This window comes from Salvelinus fontinalis, chromosome 32 (genome assembly GCF_029448725.1).
Source record: "Salvelinus fontinalis isolate EN_2023a chromosome 32, ASM2944872v1, whole genome shotgun sequence".
In the NCBI taxonomy this organism is placed as follows: Eukaryota; Metazoa; Chordata; class Actinopteri; order Salmoniformes; family Salmonidae; genus Salvelinus; species Salvelinus fontinalis.
In genome coordinates this window covers 13,596,810-13,620,137 of record NC_074696.1, presented here as the reverse complement: position 1 = coordinate 13,620,137, position 23,328 = coordinate 13,596,810, and the positions used below count along the sequence as shown (strand labels likewise).

Genomic DNA, 23,328 nt, shown 5'->3' with positions numbered 1-23,328 from the left:
CCCTCTCTGACCTCTCTCTCCTCTCTGTGTGTCTTCCCCTATCTGACCTCTCTCTCCTCTCTGTGTGTCTTCCCCTCTCTGACCTCTCTCTCCTCTCTGTGTGTCTTCCCCTCTCTGACCTCTCTCTCCTCTCTGTGTGTTTTCCCCTCTCTGACCTCTCTCTCCTCTCTGTGTCTTCCCCTCTCTGACCTCTCTCTCCTCTCTGTGTGTCTTCCCCTCTCTGACCTCTCTCTCCTCTCTGTGTGTCTTCCCCTCTCTGACCTCTCTCTCCTCTCTGTGTGTTTCTTCCCCTCTCTGTGTCTCCTGCAGGCAGTTGTCCAGTGAGCAGGCCATGCTGCAGCAGACCCTGCAGAAGGAGTCCAAGGTCAACAAGCGTCTCTCCATGGAGAATGAGGAGCTGCTGTGGAAGCTGCACAATGGAGACCTGGCCAGCCCCCGCCGCCTCTCGCCCTCCTCGCCCTTCCACTCGCCCGGCAACTCGGCCTCCTTCCCCACCGCCGCAGCCCCACTCTCGCCCACCAGATAACCCAAACTGGACACCAAGGGGAGAGAGAGAAAGAGAGAGTGTGTGTGTGGGGGGAGAGAAAGTGTTTGTGTGGATATCCCCTCCAACACACCCTAAAGACAACCCCCCTCTACAGTCCCTTACCTCCTACCCCCCAGATCACCAACCCCAGCCTCTCAAGGAGACAAAGCTATTCCAAATACGGATGGGACTACTTCATATGATGACGCTGCAGTTTTGGCTTCTGCCCACAATGACTTGTACAGATGTTTTCTTTGCTCCCAGAAAGAGAAGACAATGTTGCACAGATGCACTTACTTAAAGCGTAGGACAATTCTGCCTTTTTTTCTGCCTGATTTCTCTCACTTTTTTCCCCTCAGCAGAGAGAAAGAACAGGCAACTTAAACCTCAGGGTTTGTACATAGCTTCTCAGCTCGTTTTGATTCTCCTTTTATTTGTGCATCGTGTTCCCCGCTCCCCTAATAAAGTTTGTGCTAAAAACTTTGGATGTAGTTTTGAAAATGGTATAGGCCAGAGACGGAAGTGGAAGTGAGACATCGCATTCCCTTTTTTCTGGTTCATATAGTCAATTAAAAAAAATATCTGGTAAACGGCCTGAGTAGGGCATCTTCATTTTTCCACCATCTTTGGTATAGAGCGTTTTTGAGGACTTTTAGGGTGACTTATTGAAGAGCAGAGCTTTATCCAACGAGCACTTGCTTTTGACCCCTTGTATAAACAGTCCATATCTGGGCGCGGATATTCAGAGTTAAAGTGAACTTTAATCCCAACCCTTCATCTCTCTACCTTAATAAAACTGTGGAATGTATTTACCCATCTGTGCTTTATCGCTCAATGTTCCCAATCCAAAACTTTGTGTTGAGCCAATGTTATCTCAAACCTCTCCACTTCTCCGAGAATGCCTCAAACTGACCATCATTTTGTTTAATTTTAAAAGGTAAATAAACAAATCAAGGTCAAAGTTATCTTTATTATCCCTCTATAAATACATAATTAAATAGTGGATATGGTTAATAAGGTATTTGGATGATGTAATACATTGGAATAGATTGGTTACACACAAGTCTTTTACCTGTCAAAATGATTGACCGCTATGTCGAAGCAGTGTGTGTGTGTGTGCACACGCTCAATCTTGTTGTTGTGCAGTAGTCCCTAGAGAAGGGAATCCGCCCTGGAGGGCACAGATCACCCATTTAACACCTACCTCAGTGGCCTCAAATCTCCTCTACTTTAACATGGAAATAATACACTCTCTCAGATCTCTTCACTGGTGAGGTTTTGGTGCTCTGTCTGTATCTCGGTAATGTAATACTGGTTTGTTTGCACACTCAGTCATTTCTAGTGTCTTATTTCTGCCTGCAGTATTAACAGGTAGAAACTAGTGAATGTTTTAAGGGTTGGCTTAAAACACAAAATAAATGGGTGTGTTCCAGGTTGTCTTTAGTGCAGTAGATTAGATCTCACAATGTCTGGAGAACTGTTTGTCTGAGGAAGCCCATTTATATGATTAGAGCAGTCTCTTTTGAGATTGGAATGTGCCCAGCGAGAACGACCTGGAGCGTGCCCAGTCTGGGTGCCAGAGAGAACGACCTGGAATGTGCCCATTCTGGGTGCAAGATAACTCTGGGGGGGAAATATAGGCAATATTTCTGTTAAAGTAAATGTTGAACATAGTATCATAACATTTTATTCAAATTGTCACAATCAGAAAATATTTGAGTGGAAAGTACACAATTGTACCATTATTTATAAAAGAAAAACATGTAAAAATCGCCCAACAGTCACATTCACGTTGTTATTTTTAACAGTTAGACATGCTACATTGGCGACTAAGAAAGTATGTTTTAAACCTCCTGCTTTGGGCTGGATGTGTAGTTCATATGCATATTGGCTAGCAGCAGGTGGCCGAGCAAGTTAAAACGTTGGGCTAATAACCAAAAGGTTGCCAGTTGGAATCCCTGAGCCAACAAGATAAAACATCTGTTCTGCCCTTGAGCAAGGCAGTGGACCCCCCCACAACAACAGCTCCCCTGGAACCCAATGTGGTAGCCCCCCACACCTCTCTGATTCAAAGGGGTTGGGTTAAAAGCTGAAATACATTTTTGGTGTGCAATTGATGATGAAAATAAATGTAATCCTTTAATAATCTATGAGCAGAATTACTGTTTTACCTCAATTAGCATCAAAATTGTTATGATTGGATGTTCTCTATGACGTAACGCCACCTTTAGCCTATCCTAATTGAGGAAAAACTCAACAGGATCGATGTCGTCTGGCGTTCTGGTCAGTTGGATCCAGCCGGATGGACGTCGGAGGCCCGGATCATCATGACTACGGATTTGATTGAATACCACCAGCCGTGCCAGGTGTACCAGACCACCCCGTCATCCATCACCGCTTGGTACGACCCGTTGTAGTAGTGACCGTTCAAGTTGCCAGACTCACACCTGGTGGAGAGACGCAGAATGACACCAACATCTGAGATTCATAGTAATAGGTCGCGTTCCATTGCTTGGACGTTGCCAGATCTTACAACTCCTGGATAAGTATTTTACCTGCTAACCATATCATATGTTATCGCAATCTATCAGTCAATAACACTGTCGATGGCACGCAACCATTGATTGATTTGGTTGTGTTTCAGATTATGTTCTGCCCAATAGAAAAGAAGGGAAAATAATGTATTGTGTCATTTTGTTGTTACTTTTAGTGTAAATAAGAATATAATATTTCTCAACAATTCTACATTAATGTGGATGCTACCATGATTACGGATAATCGTGAATAATGAGTGAGAAAGTTGGAGGCATAAATATCATACCCCTAAAAAAAAATGCTACCGTCCTCTGTTATTGGTAATGGTGAGAGGTTAGCATGTTTTGTTGTATCCTCTGTTATTGGTAATGGTGAGAGGTTAGCATGTTTTGTTGTATCCTCTGTTATTGGTAATGGTGAGAGGTTAGCATGTTTTGTTGTATCCTCTGTTATTGGTAATGGTGAGAGGTTAGCATGTTTTGTTGTATCCTCTGTTATTGGTAATGGTGAGAGGTTAGCATGTTTTGTTGTATCCTCTGTTATTGGTAATGGTGAGAGGTTAGCATGTTTTGTTGTATCCTCTGTTATTGGTAATGGTGAGAGGTTAGCATGTTTTGTTGTATCCTCTGTTATTGGTAATGGTGAGAGGTTAGCATGTTTTGTTGTATCCTCTGTTATTGGTAATGGTGAGAGGTTAGCATGTTTTGTTGTATCCTCTGTTATTGGTAATGGTGAGAGGTTAGCATGTTTTGTTGTAGCCTCTGTTATTGGTAATGGTGAGAGGTTAGCATGTTTTGTTGTATCCTCTGTTATTGGTAATGGTGAGAGGTTAGCATGTTTTGTTGTAGCCTCTGTTATTGGTAATGGTGAGAGGTTAGCAGGTTTTGTTGTATCCTCTGTTATTGGTAATGGTGAGAGGTTAGCAGGTTTTGTTGTATCCTCTGTTATTGGTAATGGTGAGAGGTTAGCATATTTTGGGGGCATGATCTTTGTGCATCTGTAACTTGTCATTATTCACGACTCATTCATGATTATCTGTAAACATAACGCGAAAAACATAACCAAATCAAACTGCAAATGTGTAGTCACGACGGGATAGGAATATGGGACCAAATACTAAACTTGACTAAATTGTATACACTATAAGTGAATTTGTCCAAGTACCTATGATACCTTCAAATGGGGTTGCATTCATTTCTAAATGGTAAAAAAAAAAGGTGTTACTTTATACTGTATCATACAAAACATTTTCTCTCAAAATGCTGGAGTATAGAGCCAAATTAAAAGTTTTAGCTTCTCTGTCCAAATAAATATGTAGGCGAGTCGATGTGGAAAATAAATGTTTTTGCCAAAACTCTGTTGAGAGGTTACTGAATCTCCACAGTAATTCAGGAGGCCAATATTCTGTTGTTCAGAGGTTACTGAATCTCCACAGTAATGCAGAAGGCCAATACTCTGTTGAGAGGTTACTGAATCTCCACAGTAATACAGGAGGCCAATACTCTGTGGTTCAGAGGTTACTGAATCTCCACAGTAATACAGGAGTCCAATACTCTGTGGTTCAGAGGTTACTGAATCTCCACAGTAATACAGGAGGCCAATACTCTGTGGTTGAGAGGTTACTGAATCTCCACAGTAATACAGGAGGCCAATACTCTGTTGAGAGGTTACTGAATCTCCACAGTAATGCAGAAGGCCAATACTCTGTTGAGAGGTTACTGAATCTCCACAGTAATACAGGAGGCCAATACTCTGTGGTTGAGAGGTTACTGAATCTCCACAGTAATACAGGAGGCCAATATTCTGTTGTTCAGAGGTTACGGAATCTCCACAGTAATACAGGAGGCCAATATTCTGTTGTTCAGAGGTTACTGAATCTCCACAGTAATGCAGAAGGCCAATACTATGTTGAGAGGTTACTGAATCTCCACAGTAATACAGGAGGCCAATACTCTGTGGTTCAGAGGTTACTGAATCTCCACAGTAATACAGGAGGCCAATACTCTGTGGTTGAGAGGTTACTGAATCTCCACAGTAATACAGGAGGCCAATATTCTGTTGTTCAGAGGTTACTGAATCTCCACAGTAATACAGGAGGCCAATATTCTGTTGTTCAGAGGTTACTGAATCTCCACAGTAATGCAGAAGGCCAATACTCTGTTGAGAGGTTACTGAATCTCCACAGTAATACAGGAGGCCAATACTCTGTGGTTCAGAGGTAACTAAATCTCCACAGTAATGCAGAAGGTCATACTTGCTGAACCACCACCCTGACATGTCATGGCGGATACACTTCTCATCGTCCTTGTTGGGATGGTCGTAGGTACTGAACTTGACTCCCTGTTGACCGGCTCCTAGACTGTTCCACTGCCCACTGGGAGAGGGGTGGGCTTCGGGGAGGGCGTCCCCCGCATTGCCAGTGTACTCACCCAGATGAAGCTTATACTGGTTCTGGAGGGGGAAGAAGAGTATTTTAGGGAGTAGTTTTTTAAAGTATTTTATGGGGAAATAATTCAGTGATTTTGAATATTTAACTATGTAAAATCACTTAACTATCCCCTTTAACCTAACACCTGATCTCAAATTTCAACTAATTGTGGTCTTCAATTTAGACCTCAAACAAATGCCTACATTGGTGTGCACACACTGCAGAAGTCCTGGGCCAGAATTCCCCCACGCCTAGTGTAAAAGGTACCACAACTTTAGGTAATAGGCTGAGGACCAGGAGTGATAGACCAACATGCTTATACTGTAACACAGTCAATGTTCTCCTAAACAGAGCACTGCTGAGGTGTATCTTTCTGAATACTGCTGTCTACAAATATTGATCTTGTTCCAGAATGGGCTAATATGAGTAGGTGAATGAAGAGGATTGCTGGTTTCCCCAGGACCTTTGCTCAAGGACATTCAAATCACATTCTATTTGTCCTGTGCTTCGTAAACAACAAGTGTAGACTAACAGTGAAATACTTACTCACGGGTCCTTCCCAACAATGCAGAGAAATAAAATAAGACGTAATAACACGTAATAATAAATGCACAATGAGTAGCGATACCTTGGTACTGGTACCCCGTGTACATAGCCAAGTCGATGTGCAGGTGTTCGAGGTAATTGAGGTAGATATGTACATATGGGTAGGGGTAAAGTGACTAGGGAACAGGATAGATAATAAACAGTAGCAGCAGTGTATGTGATGAGTCAAAAGAGTTAGTGCAAAGGGGAGAGTCAATGCAGATAATCTAGGTAGCTATTTGGTTAACTATTTAGGAGTCTTATGGCTTGGAGGTAGAAACTGTTTAGGGTCCTGTTGGTTCCAGACTGGATGCATCGGTACCGCTTGCTGTGTGGTAGCAGAGAGAACAGTCCATGACTTGGGTGGCTGGAGTGTTTTATCATTTTTAGGGCCTTCCTCTGACACCGCCTGGTATAGAGGTCCTGGATGGCAGGGAGCTCGGCCAATTATGTACTGGGCCATATGCACTACCCTCTCTAGCACCTTGTGGTCGAATGCAAAGCAGTTGCCATACCGAGCAGTGATGCAGCCGTATAACTTTTTGAGGATCTGAGGGCCCATGACAAATCTTTTCAGCCTCCTGAGGTGGAAGAGGCATTGTCATGCCTTCTTCAGGACTGTGTTGGTGTGTATGGACCATGTTAATTCCTTAGCGATGTGGACACCGAGGAACTAGAAGCTCTCAACCCGCTCCACTAAAGCTCCGTCAATGTGGATGGGGGCGTGCTCGGCCAACCATTTCCTGGAGACCACGATCAGCTCCTGGCACCACACTGCCATGTCACTGACCTCCCTATAGGCCAGAGCTCTCAAACCTTGTCCCTGGAGAGCTACCATCCTATAGGTTTTCACTCCAACCATAATCTAGCACACCTGATTCTAATAATCAGCTGGTTGATGAACTGAATCAGGTGAGTTACAAGTGGGGTTGGAATGAAAACCTACAGGAAGGTAGCTCTCCAGGGACAGGGTTGGAGAGCCCTGCTATAGGCTGTCTCATCGTGGTTGGTGATCGGGCCTACCGCCGTCAGCAAACTTAATGACGGTATTGGAGTTGTGCGCTACCGCGCACCCTGAGGGGCTCCCGTGTTGAGGATCAGTGTGGTGGATGTGATGTTGACAACCCTCACCACCTGAGGGCGGCCCATCAGGAAGTCCAGGATCCAGTTGCAGAGGGAGGTGTTCAGTCCCAGGGTCCTGAGATTAGTAATGACCTTGGAGGGCACTATGGTGTTGAACGCTGAGCTGTAGTCAATAAACAACATTCTCACACAGGAGTTCCTCTTATCCAGGTGGGAGAGGGCAGTGTGGAGTGCAATAGAGATTGTGTCATCTGTTGGGGTGGTATGCAAATTGGAGTGGGTCCAGGGTGTCTGGGATGATGGTGTTGATGTGAGCCATGACCAGCCTTTCAAAGCATTTCATTGCTACAGTTGTGAGTGCTACAGGGCGGTAGACATTTAGACAGGTTACCTTGGCGTCCTTGGGCACAGGAACTATGGTGGTCAACTTGACATGTTAAAGGTATTACAGACATAGTTAGGGAGAGGTTGCAAATGTCAGCTGATCAGCGCATGCTCTGTATACTAGTCCTGGTAATCCCCAGTTTATACAGTATGAACGGTAGATTGGTTTGGTTTTTTGCGAACAAGGACTTATGTCAACAAAGAAAGGGAAGGGGGGGTGTGTTGGGTTAAAAAAGAAGGCAAAATACTACACACGTCCTTGTTCTTAACGTTCTATCAAGATCTGAACTGCCTTTGGTACAGTTTGAACAAGAGTAGACAAAATAGTGACACCCAGTGTTATGGGAAAACCGTGTCTGTTCCATGTGAGGGATGTCTGCAGTAAAGACCGTGGTGTTGTGTTCACGTGTACCTTTTCATCATCCACTTTCATGTTTTTGTACTTGGCGAAGCGCTGGTTTCCGTCAAAGTCCTCCATGTTGATCTTTAGGTTGTAGTCGCCTAGAAAACAGAGTCAAATACGGGTCATAAAGAGCCAAAGTGGCCACCAATTGTCACCCAGGTGGGTGAGACAGTAGTGGTGGTGGATGAGTTGAGTTGCTGTGGCCTCGTACAATGTAAAGCACTCGGGGCCACGATCAGACTTGAGATAAGTAAACTTAACAAGGACTTAAGCCATTAAAAGATTGACTTATGTCAACATTTTTGGACTTGAGTCCATTTTAAGTCAACTTATCTCAAATTGGAAATAGGGCTCTTTGAGATCTACTGTAGTTAAAAGCTCTATGTAATATAAAAGCAATTCATTGTCATTATTAGGTACATTCCATGTGAATTTGGCCACATGCCTTTTAGATGTTTTTTCTAGCCAAGAGTTGTTACCTGACAAGGAAAACTCTGTGTCCTAGTTATAACCTGACTAAGGCCAGGAACAACTCTGGGTCATATTACTATTACAGCCTGTTCCTAGGGGCCGGGAGTTTTTCCTGGTCAGATCAAGTGGTGGGGAAAAGCTCTTGGCCCTAGTTGTAGGTTTTCCTCTTCACCTTGAGAGGTGAGGTAGTGTAGGGGGTCGTTCCCTAGCCAGAACTCTCCGTCTGACTCGCTGTCTCCAAAACCATGCTTATACTCCACCCACGCTCTGTAGAGGGAGGGAGACACACCCACATGCAAGTGACGCTAAACCTGAAACCAACGATAGTGGGAGTGGAAAATATTTTGGTATCTCAGATAGTTTTGGCAATTCTCACAAAAATGTAATTGGGAGGAAAGATGTTTGAGTTATATCATTAAAAGTACCAAAGTGCCCACTCTGGAAATATGATGTACTTGTAGAGTATATTGTTCCAAACAATGTCTTTTTTTTAATAAAAAAATGTAGTTTTGAGATATTCATATTCATATTTATAGTGTTGAATAAATGAATGTGAATGTCAGAGTCTGAACATATTCCATCAGTTAGATCACATTATAAAGAGTATGATGACACCATGATGTTGTCTGTATCTGGTACGGGATCACAGGTCATAAGGTCTTACAGGAGACATGTAAGTCTTACATGAAGCCACTTTAGGCCCTTTTATCACGATTTTCAAAAACATGTTTTGTGATACAAGTGTAAAAAGCATGTTAAACATCATTCCTCCCAATGAAGTTTCTATGTGAGAACAATCTGATACCAGAAATATTTTCTGCTCCCAATACTTGATCTGTGCTGGAGCTTTGAGAAAGCATACCATGACAATTTGTTGCAAACCGAAAGGTATTAGTTAGGATATCTAACGTAAAATACATCAAAACTTAAAATGATTTAATTTGATCAACCTGTCAGTCGATAGTGGTGTTTTCTTTCCACCTACTTGTCGAAGGACTCCGTTCCGTCCTTTCTTCTCTGGAAGACAGTCCAGCCTCCTCCATCACTCATGTCACAGAACACCATGAAAGAGGAGGGAGCCTGGTCCGGTCTGATCATATACAGGCCACTAACTGAGTTCCCATCCTTATATATCTCAGCACAGTCTAAACACACAGAGGACATTGTTACAGTGCATGCACACCAAATGGCACCCAATCCATTCCTTATACAGCACATTGTCTTTGACTATTTATGTCTGTTTTAAAAACTAAATTGAATAGCTAATCAAACATGAATCACACAAAAAAACTAAATTCAGTTCAGTAAAAAGACATTCCATTAATTCTATGTTCTACCCATAGAATTCCACATTAACAACAGGAGCTATGGGGTTCTACCCCCTGCCTGACCTTTGTACTGGCCCCCAGTCTGGAGGTGTGTCTGGGGGATCTGAGGCAGCTTCTGGGCCTGGCTGAGGTGAAGCCCCTGGATGTAGTGGTGCTGGTCGTTGATCACCCTCACCAGGTCCTCCATTTCAGCCTGCAGACGCCCCACCATCTCCCCACACTGCACTGGAGCCTAGTGGACAGGGGGGAGAGGGGGACTCTGTTCACTCTCTCAGGCTATACAACTCATTTAACGGATCAGAATGATCCGTTCTATCAGTTTTCAAGATAAGATAAAGGAACACGTTTGTTCATTTTATGTGTTAGCCTACAAATGCTAATCTCAGTACATTCAACAATAACATAAATAAAGAAACCTGTTATGATATAATCTGATATGAACTATATTTGGATGCAGAGACAGACGATGCATGCACACACAAACATACATGCAGGTGCATGCAGAATACACCAAATGGCACATTAAATGTCATCACAATGTATGTGGGTGTTAAGGAAGTAGAATTATGCACAATATGAACCAAAGCCAATCAAAATCTAAATAAATCTTACCGAGTGGCATTCCGTGAGGAACAAAAAACCCAAAACTGCTATGGTGGACGCTCCTGCCATGGCGTGTGATCTATGTTCAACCACCAGTGTTACTGACGCTCTGTTCACCCTACCCTCTGACAACCCACCATGGAAGACACTGGTTGCATCCCAAATGGCACCTGGTCAATAGTAGTACACTATATAGGAAATAGGGTTCCATTTGGGACGCAGAACACTAGTGTCTACACATCGGAGTCAGCACGAGTGTTCTGCTGTACTTTGAAAAATGGCTAGTGACTTCCCACCCTAGTCTGGCCATTGACCTTCTTATTGAACCTTGTTGTGTCTAGTGGTCTATTGCGTAGGAAGAGGGTTGCCTTTTGTAGTGTCTTCCCTCTATCTATCCTCCCTTCTCATAACCCAACTGGTGATACAATACCACTTTTTACTGGCGTAATCTTAAACATGGCCCTTCCGACTCTTATTTGAATTCAACGACTTGTAACTTTCCCTGCCTAAAGTCAACATTCCCCTTGTTTCATGTTTTAGCTCTAGTTTTGATTTACTTCTATTAATTCAATGGGTTTGATTCAGATCTTACCAATCCAGTTTATGATGGATAAATAAGGCATTTGGGCTATGTTTACACAGCCACCCTAAGAACCCAACTCAGATTTTCTTTCTATATCCAATTTTTGTTACTGCCCAAACTCAGTTTTACAGGTGACCCATATCACCTTTCCACATTCAAACTAATGTAGCCTCTGAAGTACCGCATAGATGCGGTAAAGAGATCAATGGAATTCAACCAAAACAATGGAAACGCCATGGAGCCACCATGCACATTAACTCCTCGTGGGGGGAAAGATTCAGAATCTCCTCATTGCCACCCACCAAATTTAGCCTACTTTTAGGCTATTGTTTATGTGTGTATTTTGCACAATGTTGGGGTAAAAATCTTGAGGTATAATGCTTGTATGGATGTCAACCCCAATACATGTTCATATCATCATCAACAATCAAGTGCATCACACTTAAAAACGGCTTAAACTACCACCACCGATTTCTATATGCCTAGCTATGCTACCAGCTTATACAAACAAAAGTTAGCATTTAGCAGAAAACATTTCTAAACCCCCAAAATAACTTCTCAATATTATGCAGTGAAAACAGCCAACCAAATATATCCAAATATGGTGTTAGTAACCACATTGTGGGCTTGTTAGAACTCATAAATCATGACGGATTTAACAAATGTCCACTTTGTTAGATCAGATTGTTTTTAATGGCCGACAATGATGGCGTCCTTGCACATTCCCCAATTAGAGTATATGTGAATGGACAAAACCATCGATCACGTGACACCATTCATTCCTATTGAGAAGACTTCATAGCGCATTGAAACCAATTGAAGTTGGTTAAAATGGAGTCTCATGGAGACATAACATGAGCAGTTTGAGCTACTCCAGGAAGTGGCATTGCAGGCAAGCTCAGTGCTACGCCCTCTCAATGAGTAACTTTAGTTAAAGGCTGGCCGGGGTTCCGCAGGCTTCCATTGGCAACTCAATTATCCTTAACTTTCTCTGTGTGCGATTTAAAAATAAAAAATAAATCGGTTCAAGGACATACATCCGGTGTATTAGAAGCAATTATTGGTACCATGTTGGTTTTCAAAACATTGTTTTATTTACATGAAGATTGACCACAAAATGGCAGTTTTTCTATTCACTATAATGGGGGATCCAGTTTTCTGCTAGCAATGCCTGCAGTATTGCGGTCAGCCTTGATTTTCCGTGGCTTCAACAAGAGTGGTCAGTTGTTCTTCCCCCACCTTTTGGGTCCCAGTGACCTCTTTACTGCATGTATGCTCATTTCCTGCCATGGTAACGGCAGGTGACCTGTAAAAATAACTAAAAAACATCAGATCTGATCGTCCAGGCAAGTCAGTTGTGGAGGATCTGGTTTGTATCAGGTTTGAGATCCACATATGGATGTGGTATAAATCGAAAGTTAAAAGATCATATTTTCCGTGTGGTTTTGTGCTGTTTAAACATCAGGAAAATGATCAGTTAGTTATCATATATGCAAATAATTGGCAAAAGATCTGAATTGGGCTGCCTGTGTAAACGTAGAAGCAGATTTACTAAATTAGCACCAGAAGATTTTTCAGAGGGAATTTAACATGGAAGATTGGATGAAAAGGTCAAACAAAAGTGATAGTAAGTAAATAAATAAAAAAAAAGTAAAGTGTAATGATGACCGTTTCATGTTTTAGCTTGGTTTTTGAGGATATATTCCCTATTGAAGAAAATGGTACAAACTTTAGTAAATGTGACTATTCAAATCAAGTGGAAGGCTGAGTTTACACAGGCAGCCCAATTCTGATATTTTGCCCAATTAATGGCAAAATAGCTGATGTGATTAGTCAAAAGTCCAATTAGTGGGGGGAATCAGAACAGGGTTTAAACGCAGCCAAAAATTGTGTCCTGCCGTTCCTCCACTAGAGAGCAGTCACTACTCAGCCAGTAGTAATCACACAATTGCAAACACAGTTTGTGGAAGTGTTTGTGGCTATCCTCTGCTAATTGAGTGATGTTACAACAACCCTATGATGTCATACAGATTAAAAAGTACACGTTCCTGATTGTCTGCCCTAAACTGTGACAAAACATTAGGTTGGAACCTCACATTTACAGGTGTTATTTCAGACTACAGTGATCTATCTTCACAAACAATTGAATGTGTTGTCGGTGAATGATGCTACTAACGTTACAGCATTGTTGCGTTAGGTTTGTTTAATTGAAATGTGTCTCTTTATAATGATGATCAGGACCTGTTAGTGGTTGTTTTGTGATAACTACGCTGTGATTAAAATGTTGTAAATAAAAAAAAGACCATTGTTTTTCAGTTAGGGATTTGTTCTTAAAATTAACGATCCAAATGTAATGTAAAGTTTTCACTTTAAACTAGTTTGTACACTAGGAACCCGTCTAGAATATTACCAAGTACAGGTGCTCTCCTGTGTTTTGGCCCAGGTCTGAGTTGTATGCAGGGAAGGGGTTGTTTGCATACAGCAGGACCAACTGTGGTTGTATCTATGAAGGGTGCTTTCCTATAGTTTCTGTCAGTGTTATTTCTCCTTATGGGAATCCTCCTGAATGTCTCTTTGATAAAGGACCAATACAGTAATGATTATATTGTTGAACCAACTGGAAGCCCATCCATCTATATATAGTGTTGTGGCTTTTTAGGGAAGCACAATGTTTAACTGAAACAGTTTTGTTTGTTGGCAGAATAAGGTAGATATATTTTTTAAACAATTATTGTGTGTTTCTTTGCCCTTGTCCAGCATCTAAATGGTCGCTACACCAGGATGCTGAGAGGTGAAAAGGGTCCTCTGGTTTCAATACCTGACCAACCAATAGCTGTAGGGAGGTCTACCCAAGATCAGTGAGAAGATCAGTGCCAGGAGGCTGATATTTGCTGGTCAGTGTGTCAAGACATCCTGAGCTGGCTGCCAGCAGTCTCATACTGTGGGTTCCCTCTCATGGACGAAGACCTCTGGGAAAACCACACAAAACATACGTGGACAACATTTGCCATGGTCTCAGAACAGAGGACCTTCCAGCTGTAATGAACCACAGAGAGCTATAAGTAACTCTATAGAAATAATGTTATGAGAGGGATTGTGTATGCACGATCACTGGTCGTTGGGGCCCTTGTTAAGGCCAACGGCATCATGAACGTTAACTAGCACCTGGAAATGTTAGATATAGGAGCCTGAAACTTGACAGCAAGTGGATCTTCCAGCAAGACAATAACCCCAAGCACTCTTAAAAATCCATGTTAATTGGCCACAAAATCATAATTTTGCAATGGCCATCTCAGTCTCTGGACTTGAAACCCATTGAAAACCTGTGGTTTGAATTGAAGAGGGCAGTTCATAAGCGCAGGCGAAGGATATCAAGGATCTGGAAGGATTCTGTTTGGAGGAACGGTCTAAGATCCCAATGTGTTCTTCAACTCATAAAACAATTTAGAAAAAGGCTCAGTGCTGTTATCCTCGCAAGGTGACGTATTGAAAACCGGGGTGTCAATAATTTGGACCTCTACCCTTTTTGAGAAAGCAAAATATTACTTGTTAAACTAAATCTTTCCCTGCGCAATTGTATTATTATAAAATAATATAATTTCCCCCCTTTTTTTGTATACAATATAGCTCAGTATTTAAATTATTTATTTCATACAGTAATTTTTGCTCATCTTTATCAAGTGTGTCAATCATTTTGGAATTCACTGTTCAGGATGGCAGGTAGCCTAGTGTTTAGAGCTTTGGGCCAGTAACCGAAAGGTTGCTAGATTGAATCCCCGAGCTGACAAGGTAAAAATCTGTCGTTCTGCCCCTGAACAGGGTCGTTAACCCACTGTTCCTAGGCCGTCATTGTAAATAAGAATTGGTTCTTAACTGACTTGCCTAGTTAAATAAAATACATGCATAAGGCTTTTCTTCCTCATATCAAAATATATATTAGTATATGGTGGAATGTGTTTTTAATAAATGTATCTGTCCATTCAGTCTGTTTCATTATGAATTAAAAGGCTAAACTGATCCTAGATCAGCACTCTGAGACACTTTGTGGATACGGACCCCCCAGATGTCGAAGCCAGTTCCACTGTTGTCTTTTTCATTCTTCCCCTTCAATCAGGGGCTGATTTAGACCTGGGACACCAGGTGGGCGCAATTAATTATCAGGTAAAACAGAAAACCAGCAGGCCATAGACCTTATAGGGTAAGATTTGAATACCGCTGGTTCACATGATAGTTACCGGTGAGCTGTAGTAAGGTGTGTTCAGAGGTGTGGCCTGAATGGTCTGATCGCTCCAGAAGTGAGGTGTGTTTACATGCTGATGTGATTCTGCCCCGAGGTATTTGATGTGACCAGGCCTCCAGGCAAGTGTCTGAGGGAGAGCTGGCTGGCGTAGAGATGCCATGTATCCAACTACAGCTACCTCCAATTGATGCTGGGTGACATATAGAAAGCCTGTTGATGCCGGCATTATTGACCAGCATTATTGACCCTGACTAGTAGAGGTCACAGGGAAACCCAATGTGGGTGCCACAGAGCTTTAGGTGCATGTTGCGATTTCCGACTTGCGAAAACCCCTGCCGCACGCGTCGCACATATACGTCTTCTCCACTGTGTACACGCTTTCATGTGCCTCTAGCACTGGGTATCGGCTTAAAGTCTTGCCGCAGTGTAGCGGTTCCTTGCCTGTCTTGGGGGAATCTGTATTGGAGCTATGCTGGCATCGATGCAGTGGCGGTGCTGCTCTCGCTGGGGTGTCTGAGAACTGCGTCGACTGTCTTCTGGTGTCTGTGGCGTAGGAACACGAGGAGTCTTCGAGGCCGAATTAAAAATACAAAAAAACAATTGGGTTCAGACTTAGGAAGACACCTTCACTGTGTTCAGCTCCTGACTGCTGTTTTGTCTGGATCATTCCCTCAGTGTCTGCCTCTGACTTGAGAGCAGTGTTGGTCCCACTGCTCATTGTGCCCATTTCATGAATACCGTCCCAACATGCTCTTGTTTGACTCCTGGGAATTTGGCGCTTGCCTCCTGTAGAAATAAACAGATAGTTTTTCATTCAGGAATATTATTCTGATATTTTCAAGTGGAATATTATGGATAGTCATATAAAGTGATGTAGTGGATAAAAAACAAGTGTTCACAACAACAAAAAGTGATGTAGTGGGCTCACCAGCACAGTGCATTCTAAAAGTGTTGTGGTCATCCTCAGTCAAATTGCAAGTTTGCATGCAGAGGATTCCCTCTCCTGGAGAAAGTGAGACATTGCCATTCTCTGTCAGAAGGATGACAAATGAGTGAGTGAATCTATGTCACAAACTACAACTTCAAACCACCTGACCAATGGTCAGATGTGGTTGTTTGGTTTATAAATGTATCATTAGATTAAGTTAGCATGCAAGTGATAGCCAACTCCACATTCTGTTACTCAGATCTACTAGGCTGGGACACTGGAGTTCATGGTTCTAGGCAAATTTAAATCTGGACCTCGAATCCTGTGCTGACCTAGAAATCCACTGCTGATTTTCATTCTTTCCATCTTATCAAGGACTAATTTAGACTTTGGTGGGTGCATTCAATGGGTCTGGCAAGTTAATTGGTAGCTAGCCAGATAGGGTACACGCACAGTAGACGACTAAACTCAACTCCAAGATGTACGATGGAGTTGAGCAGCGACTATTGTGGGCGGAATGGAGCTCCGACATCAAATAAAATAATTTTTTATCAAAAACTACAGATTTCAGCACCAAAGAATAGCTGGCATTGCAACGTGGTCTCAGAGCATTTCGTATTATTCTGTACGTAAATCCGAGACACTACCTTTCGTATGAAATCACCCCCCATCACACTACTAGATCTCGTCATGGTGACGTTTGCTAGCTAAACTCATGCGCAGAAACACGTCATCGGGTCTAACGGTCGTCTCGTGCCGAACTGCGCATATGCAGGCCGTGAACTCAAAGGCACTCCTTTGATATAAAGTTGTTTATGACAAATTTAAATGTGTCAGTTTGTCACTTTCACGATGTTGAAGTAATAACATGTTCAACTACTTAAGATGTTGGCTCAAATCTAGGTTGTGCCTTTAGATTTTGAGAAAATGAACAACTAAGGAAGAATTTTTCACTTCTTTCATTGACTTATCAAACATCAGCCTGGTCTGTTTCGTAATTCCTGGAAGTCTCGCAATGTTGCGCCTCTGGGGTTACAAACTCTGGAATTTCCATTAACAAGCTCTAAAATCATTGTAATCTCATTATTTCATAATGCATTTATTGTTGAAAAAACTATTTGAAATCGAAATGTGACAAAAAAAATTATAACCGAAACGACCTCAAAAAGCATTAATTGCTCAGCACAACGAAATGCAATTTGTACATTATGTTAACAAATTGCAATTCGTACAATATGTTACAAATGTGCAAAAACGTATGATATGTTATGAATTCCAATTTGTTGTGGCTAACGTTAGCTAGCTCTAGGGGTTAAGGAGTTAGGTTATAAAGTTAAGGTTAGGGGAAGGGTTAGCTAACATGCTAAGGAGTTGAAAAGCAGCTAAACAGTAATAAGCAGTTGCAAAGTTGCTAAAGTTGCCTGTGACGAGATTCGAACATGCAACCTTTTGGAAAGGCGATACCTAGCCAGTTGCACAACTGAATGCATTCAACCAAAATGTGTCTTCAGCATTTAACCCAACTCCTCTGAATCAGAGAGGTGCGGGGAGCTGCTTTAATTGACGTTTACTTCATCTGTGCCCGGGCAGCAGATGTTATGGGGGGAGCGAACTGCTTTGCTCAAGGGCTGAACGGCAGCTTTTTCCACCTTGCCGGTTCGGGGATTTGAACATTTACATTACATTTAAGTCATTTAGCAGACGCTCTTATCCAGAGCGACTTACAAGTTGGTGCATTCACCTTATGATATCCAGTGGAACAACCACTTTACAATAGTGCATCTAACTCTTTTAAAGGGGGGGGGGGGGGGGGGGGGGGGGGTTAGAAGGATTACTTTATCCTATCCTAGGTATTCCTTAAAGAGGTGGTGTTTCAGGTGTTTCCGGAAGGTGGTGATTGACTCCGCTGACCTGGCGTCGTGAGGGAGTTTGTTCCACCATTGGGGTGCCAGAGCAGCGAACAGTTTTGACTGGGCTGAGCGGGAACTGTACTTCCTCAGAGGTAGGGAGGCGAGCAGGCCAGAGGTGGATGAACGCAGTGCCCTTGTTTGGGTGTAGGGCCTGATCAGAGCCTGAAGGTACGGAGGTGCGGTTCCCCTCACAGCTCCGTTAGCTGTGAGGGGCTAAGATACCTTAGCTCAGCAGGCTAACAGTCTAGATACCTTAGCTCAGCAGGCTAACAGTGTCTAGATACCTTAGCGCAGCAGGCTAACAGTGTCTAGATACCTTAGCTCAGCAGGCTAACAGTGTCTAGATACCTTAGCTCAGCAGGCTAACAGTGTCTAGATACCTTAGCTCAGCAGGCTAACAGTGTCTAGATACCTTAGCTCAGCAGGCTAACAGTGTCTAGATACCTTAGCTCAGCAGGCTAACAGTGTCTAGATACCTTAGCTCAGCAGGCTAACAGTGTCTAGATACCTTAGCTCAGCAGGCTAACAGTGTCTAGATACTTTAGCTCAGCAGGCTAACCGTCTAGATACCTTAGCTCAGCAGGCTAACAGTCTAGATACCTTAGCTCAGCAGGCTAACAGTGTCTAGATACCTTAGCTCAGCAGGCTAACAGTGTCTAGATACCTTAGCTCAGCAGGCTAACAGTGTCTAGATACCTTAGCTCAGCAGGCTAACAGTGTCTAGATACCTTAGCTCAGCAGGCTAACAATCTAGATACTTTAGCTCAGCAGGCTAACAGTCTAGATACTTTAGCTCAGCAGGCTAACAGTCTAGATACTTTAGCTCAGCAGGCTAACAGTCTAGATACCTTAGCTCAGCAGGCTAACTGTGTCTAGATACCTTAGCTCAGCAGGCTAACTGTGTCTAGATACCTTAGCTCAGCAGGCTAACTGTGTCTAGATACCTTAGCTCAGCAGGCTAACTGTGTCTAGATACCTTAGCTCAGCAGGCTAACTGTGTCTAGATACCTTAGCTCAGCAGGCTAACTGTGTCTAGATACCTTAGCTCAGCAGGCTAACTGTGTCTAGATACCTTAGCTCAGCAGGCTAACTGTGTCTAGATACCTTAGCTCAGCAGGCTAACTGTGTCTAGATACCTTAGCTCAGCAGGCTAACTGTGTCTAGATACCTTAGCTCAGCAGGCTAACTGTGTCTAGATACCTTAGCTCAGCAGGCTAACTGTGTCTAGATACCTTAGCTCAGCAGGCTAACTGTGTCTAGATACCTTAGTTCAGCAGGCTAACTGTGTCTAGATACCTTAGCTCAGCAGGCTAACTGTGTCTAGATACCTTAGCTCAGCAGGCTAACTGTGTCTAGATACCTTAGCTCAGCAGGCTAACTGTGTCTAGATACCTTAGCCCAGCAGGCTAACTGTGTCTAGATACCTTAGCTCAGCAGGCTAACAGTGTCTAGATACCTTAGCTCAGCAGGCTAACAGTGTCTAGATACCTTAGCTCAGCAGGCTAACAGTGTCTAGATACCTTAGCTCAGCAGGCTAACAGTGTCTAGATACCTTAGCACAGCAGGCTAACTGTGTCTAGACACCTTAGCTCAGCAGGCTAACCGTCTAGATACCTTAGCTCAGCAGGCTAACAGTCTAGATACCTTAGCTCAGCAGGCTAACAGTCTAGATACCTTAGCTCAGCAGGCTAACAGTGTCTTGGTACTGTAGCTCAGCAGGCTAACAGTCTAGATACCTTAGCTCAGCAGGCTAACAGTCTAGATACTTTAGCTCAGCAGGCTAACAGTCTAGATACCTTAGCTCAGCAGGCTAACAGTCTAGATACCTTAGCTCAGCAGGCTAACAAGGTCTTACAGCAACCTTTGTTGTTTTTTCCTTAAGTAATCAATTTTATGTAACCATACCAAATGTAACATATCATACTAATTTGTGTATCCCAGATTTACATTTACTTCTTTACGTCTAGTCTATGAGACCAGTCTACGCATTTTAGCACCCAAGGAATAGCACGCATTTACTTTGTGTGCTGAAACCTTTTTTACATTTTTATCCAGTTGGTAGTTACAGTCTTGTCCCATCGCTGCAACTCCCGTACGGACCCGGAAATCGTTGATTTTTATTTTTTTTTAAACTTGTATTTTATGTGACGTTGGAACTTGTTCTCCAACAATAATCGCCACTCAACTCCATCATGAATCTAGGAATTTAGTGTAGTCGGCTAACCGAACGTAGGTTTTGTCACTCTGGCAACTAGTCCTTCCATTCTCGTTTCGATTACTTCAATTCATGTTTAATTCTTCTTTCATAGCATTGTATTTCTTGAGCCACGCTTTGCTTTATTTCCAAATATGAATTGGAGGAGCCATCCTCAAAGAGCTTGCAGATTTTTTCTGCGGCGGTTTCGCTCAACATCTCCATGATCGACGCTACCGGTGTTGCAAAAATGCAGTCTGAATCCGACACACCCAGAACGTGATTCCATCTGAACATCAAAATAATGTTACAAAACAATCAGTTTATGAATGAAACCTGTCTTGTTTGGCTGAAAAACCTAATAAAGTTAGACTGTTGATTGTTTACATCAGGGGTTCTTAAACTTTTTCAGCCTGGGACCCAAATTAGAAATGGTGTTTTCCTGGAACCCAAGTTTAGGAACAAATGCAACTATATGTAAATATTGGTACATTTCATTGCCCTTATGCCTAAAACAAATGCAATATAGACAAAAACTATGAAATTAAATTGCCATATAAATAACTATTCATGTTTATTTTCACCCATTAAAAACTCTTACATATCTGTCTAGGTTGGAACTGTTGCTGTTCAAATTCAATAAATCATTTTAATTCTAAACTGGAACAAACTGATTAATCACATCACACAGATACATAACAGAACAGACACGCAGGATTTTTGATAGTGCAACCCTAAGTAACAGTACAGATAAAATGTTCAGGCCTACTGTACATCTTACTGTAGAAATTATTGCCGAAAGACAGTCTAGGTTGGAGCTGTTGCTGTTAAAATAGAAGTCATCATTTTTATTCTGAACTGGAATAAACTGATTGATCCAGGCCGTATAACATCCGGCCGTGATTGGGAGTCCCATAGGGCGGCACACAGTTATCCCAGCATCGTCCAGGTTTGGCCGGGTAGGCCGTCATTGAAAATAAGAATGTGTTCTTAACTAACTTACCTATTTTAAATAAAGGTTCATTTTAAATAAAACATATTTCCAAAAACAATCACACGGATGTAGAGCAGAAAACACACACAGTCCTAATGAGAGGTGTGTGGCTGGTTGAAGTTTTCAACAAGCATGTCTATTCTGGGATCAGTTTTTGACAGAGCAACACTGAGGTCATGCGCAGCATTGAGACTTGTTTTTTAAGTACTTGTTTTAAGTAATTGTTTTTTAAGTAATCCTGAGTTGAGAACCCTGACTGACATAGGTATGTGGTGCCAAACTGGACCAGAACATATACTGCTTTCTCAGTTAGGCAGCAGACCGCTTCTTGCTGTAGATGAGAAACTCAGAACTGTGTGTGTTTGCCCCAAAAAGTATCTTGCTTCAATCAGTTCAGAATAAATAAATACTTGTATTTTAACAGTAACGGTTCCAACCTAGACTTGTTTCCAACAATATTTTCAACAGAAAGAAGTACAGTAGGCCTGATGATTTTTCATCTTCATCTGTACTGTTAGGGTTGCACTATCAGTAGCTAGCTTGCTTTGGCTAGCGTTAACTATTAGCTGTGTACAAGGCCAGGGGATTGTTTGAAAGAGAAACTCACATATACTACTATGAGATAGTACTCCCTTATTTCTGCTTATCATCACCTGTTATAAACTGACAACAATACCTTGCTAGCGGACTTACTTTTCCACCGTCGAAGCACTGTTTCCTGAAGCATTCTGCCCTCTTCTGAAATAATTCCCTTTGTATAACGTTACAGTCAGGACGTGTCGTTATATGAATTTGTTCGTTTTGAATGAGTCATTACTAAGCACTTTCCCGCACAAAACACATTGAGGGAACTCCTCGTTATTTCTCAAAGTTTGTATGAAAGAGCGAGAAACTCAACGGTGTATTGGCTTCTCATGACGATTGAGCTCAGTCAGAACTTGTTGCTAGCATGGGTCAATTTGATGGCGAGTGTGAATGACAAATCAATGGTTGACAGCGAATCATCATCTGCTGCTGAACCACAGCGCTGCAGCGTGTGTCGCGGAGTGATCTCCAAAAAAAAAGATCAGGTAAAACCGCGAAGCACACGGGCATCTTCCACACGCGCAGATGATAAACTGAGCAAAGACCGTTGCTAAGCAGAGAGCGCACGGAACAGAGACCGTAGTTGCACTGAACTAAATCAATTCCAGTAATTCATTACATAATTATACATTTACTCTGACACGTCGCGACCCAACATTAACAGGTCCGCGACCCATACTTTAAGAAAGGCTGGTTTACATGGGTTTTTCACTAAAGTTAGTTACAACAGCCACAAAGGCATAATTTATTATATTTATATTTTTGAAATAATCTCAAAGCGCACAAAAAAAGACAAATTCTGTAATTTATAAAAACAAGTCATTAGAAAGTTCATGGTTTAAGTGGTCATCTGAAGGAGGTGGTCAATCGGGGAGAGAAAGTCCGTTGGCAGGCAGGAAGCACGGTGTCTCGCTGTGTTTTCCGTAGTAGGACTCAGATTACGTTTGAGCTGAACCACTGCAGTCCATTGAATCCGTAGTAGGTAGCTAGCTAACGTTACTCCTTCACTGCTACCAAAATGAAGCACCCCACTTGGATGGCTAAACCCCGCCTATTTCTACAATTTATCTTCATAAAATCTGATTTTAAACCTAACACTAACCTTAACCCTAACATTACATTCAAACCAAAAAGCGAACTATGTTTTCATAAATTACAATAATAGCCATGGTCGGTGTCGCTTAATGATGACGTGTAACGTACATTTTAATTGACCGTAAACACATGGTATAATCCGCAGTACATGTCTTGGGCAGGGGCCTCTAAACTTTTCTAGCATGATAGATACTTTTAAAAAACGAAGCATTTCTCGAGCTACACAATTTATAGCACATTATTTTATTCTCCTCTACCCTGCAACTCTTCCCCAGGTCCTTGGTCTACAATATCCGTTTTCTGTCGATATACCAAGAATTAAAAAAATATATATATTTTTTTTTTTACTCAATATTACAATTATTCATAGAGAAACAACGAACAATCATCAAATCACATCAGAAGACCAATTGTGAGTTCTGGAAAAAAAATATTGCTGGAAATTAATTGGCA

The 23,328-nt window shown here is 42.3% G+C and overlaps 2 protein-coding genes across 10 annotated transcripts in view; one reads left to right on the top strand and one right to left on the bottom strand.

Moving 5' to 3' along the window:
• The window catches only part of mtus1b (microtubule associated tumor suppressor 1b), an 83,305-nt gene extending 80,629 nt beyond the window's left edge, over positions 1 to 2,676 (top strand). For all 9 annotated transcript variants that reach the window (XM_055893490.1, XM_055893491.1, XM_055893492.1 and 6 more), the window contains one exon: positions 310 to 2,676. In XM_055893490.1, coding sequence (XP_055749465.1) covers positions 310 to 526 — 217 coding nt within the window. In that variant the 3' untranslated portion in view covers positions 527 to 2,676. The remainder of the gene's footprint in view (positions 1 to 309) is intronic.
• LOC129830780 (fibrinogen-like protein 1) lies at positions 2,191 to 22,951 on the bottom strand. The gene is made up of 9 exons (XM_055893499.1): positions 21,889 to 22,951; positions 16,098 to 16,199; positions 15,165 to 15,955; positions 9,807 to 9,975; positions 9,401 to 9,560; positions 8,588 to 8,682; positions 7,954 to 8,042; positions 5,316 to 5,512; positions 2,191 to 2,973 (listed from the first exon to the last, which is right to left on the bottom strand). Exons 3-9 carry the CDS (start codon positions 15,393 to 15,395, stop codon positions 2,811 to 2,813), a joined length of 1,104 nt encoding a protein of 367 aa, XP_055749474.1. The 5' UTR covers positions 15,396 to 15,955; positions 16,098 to 16,199; positions 21,889 to 22,951; the 3' UTR covers positions 2,191 to 2,810.
• Positions 22,952 to 23,328: the final 377 nt, after the last annotated feature.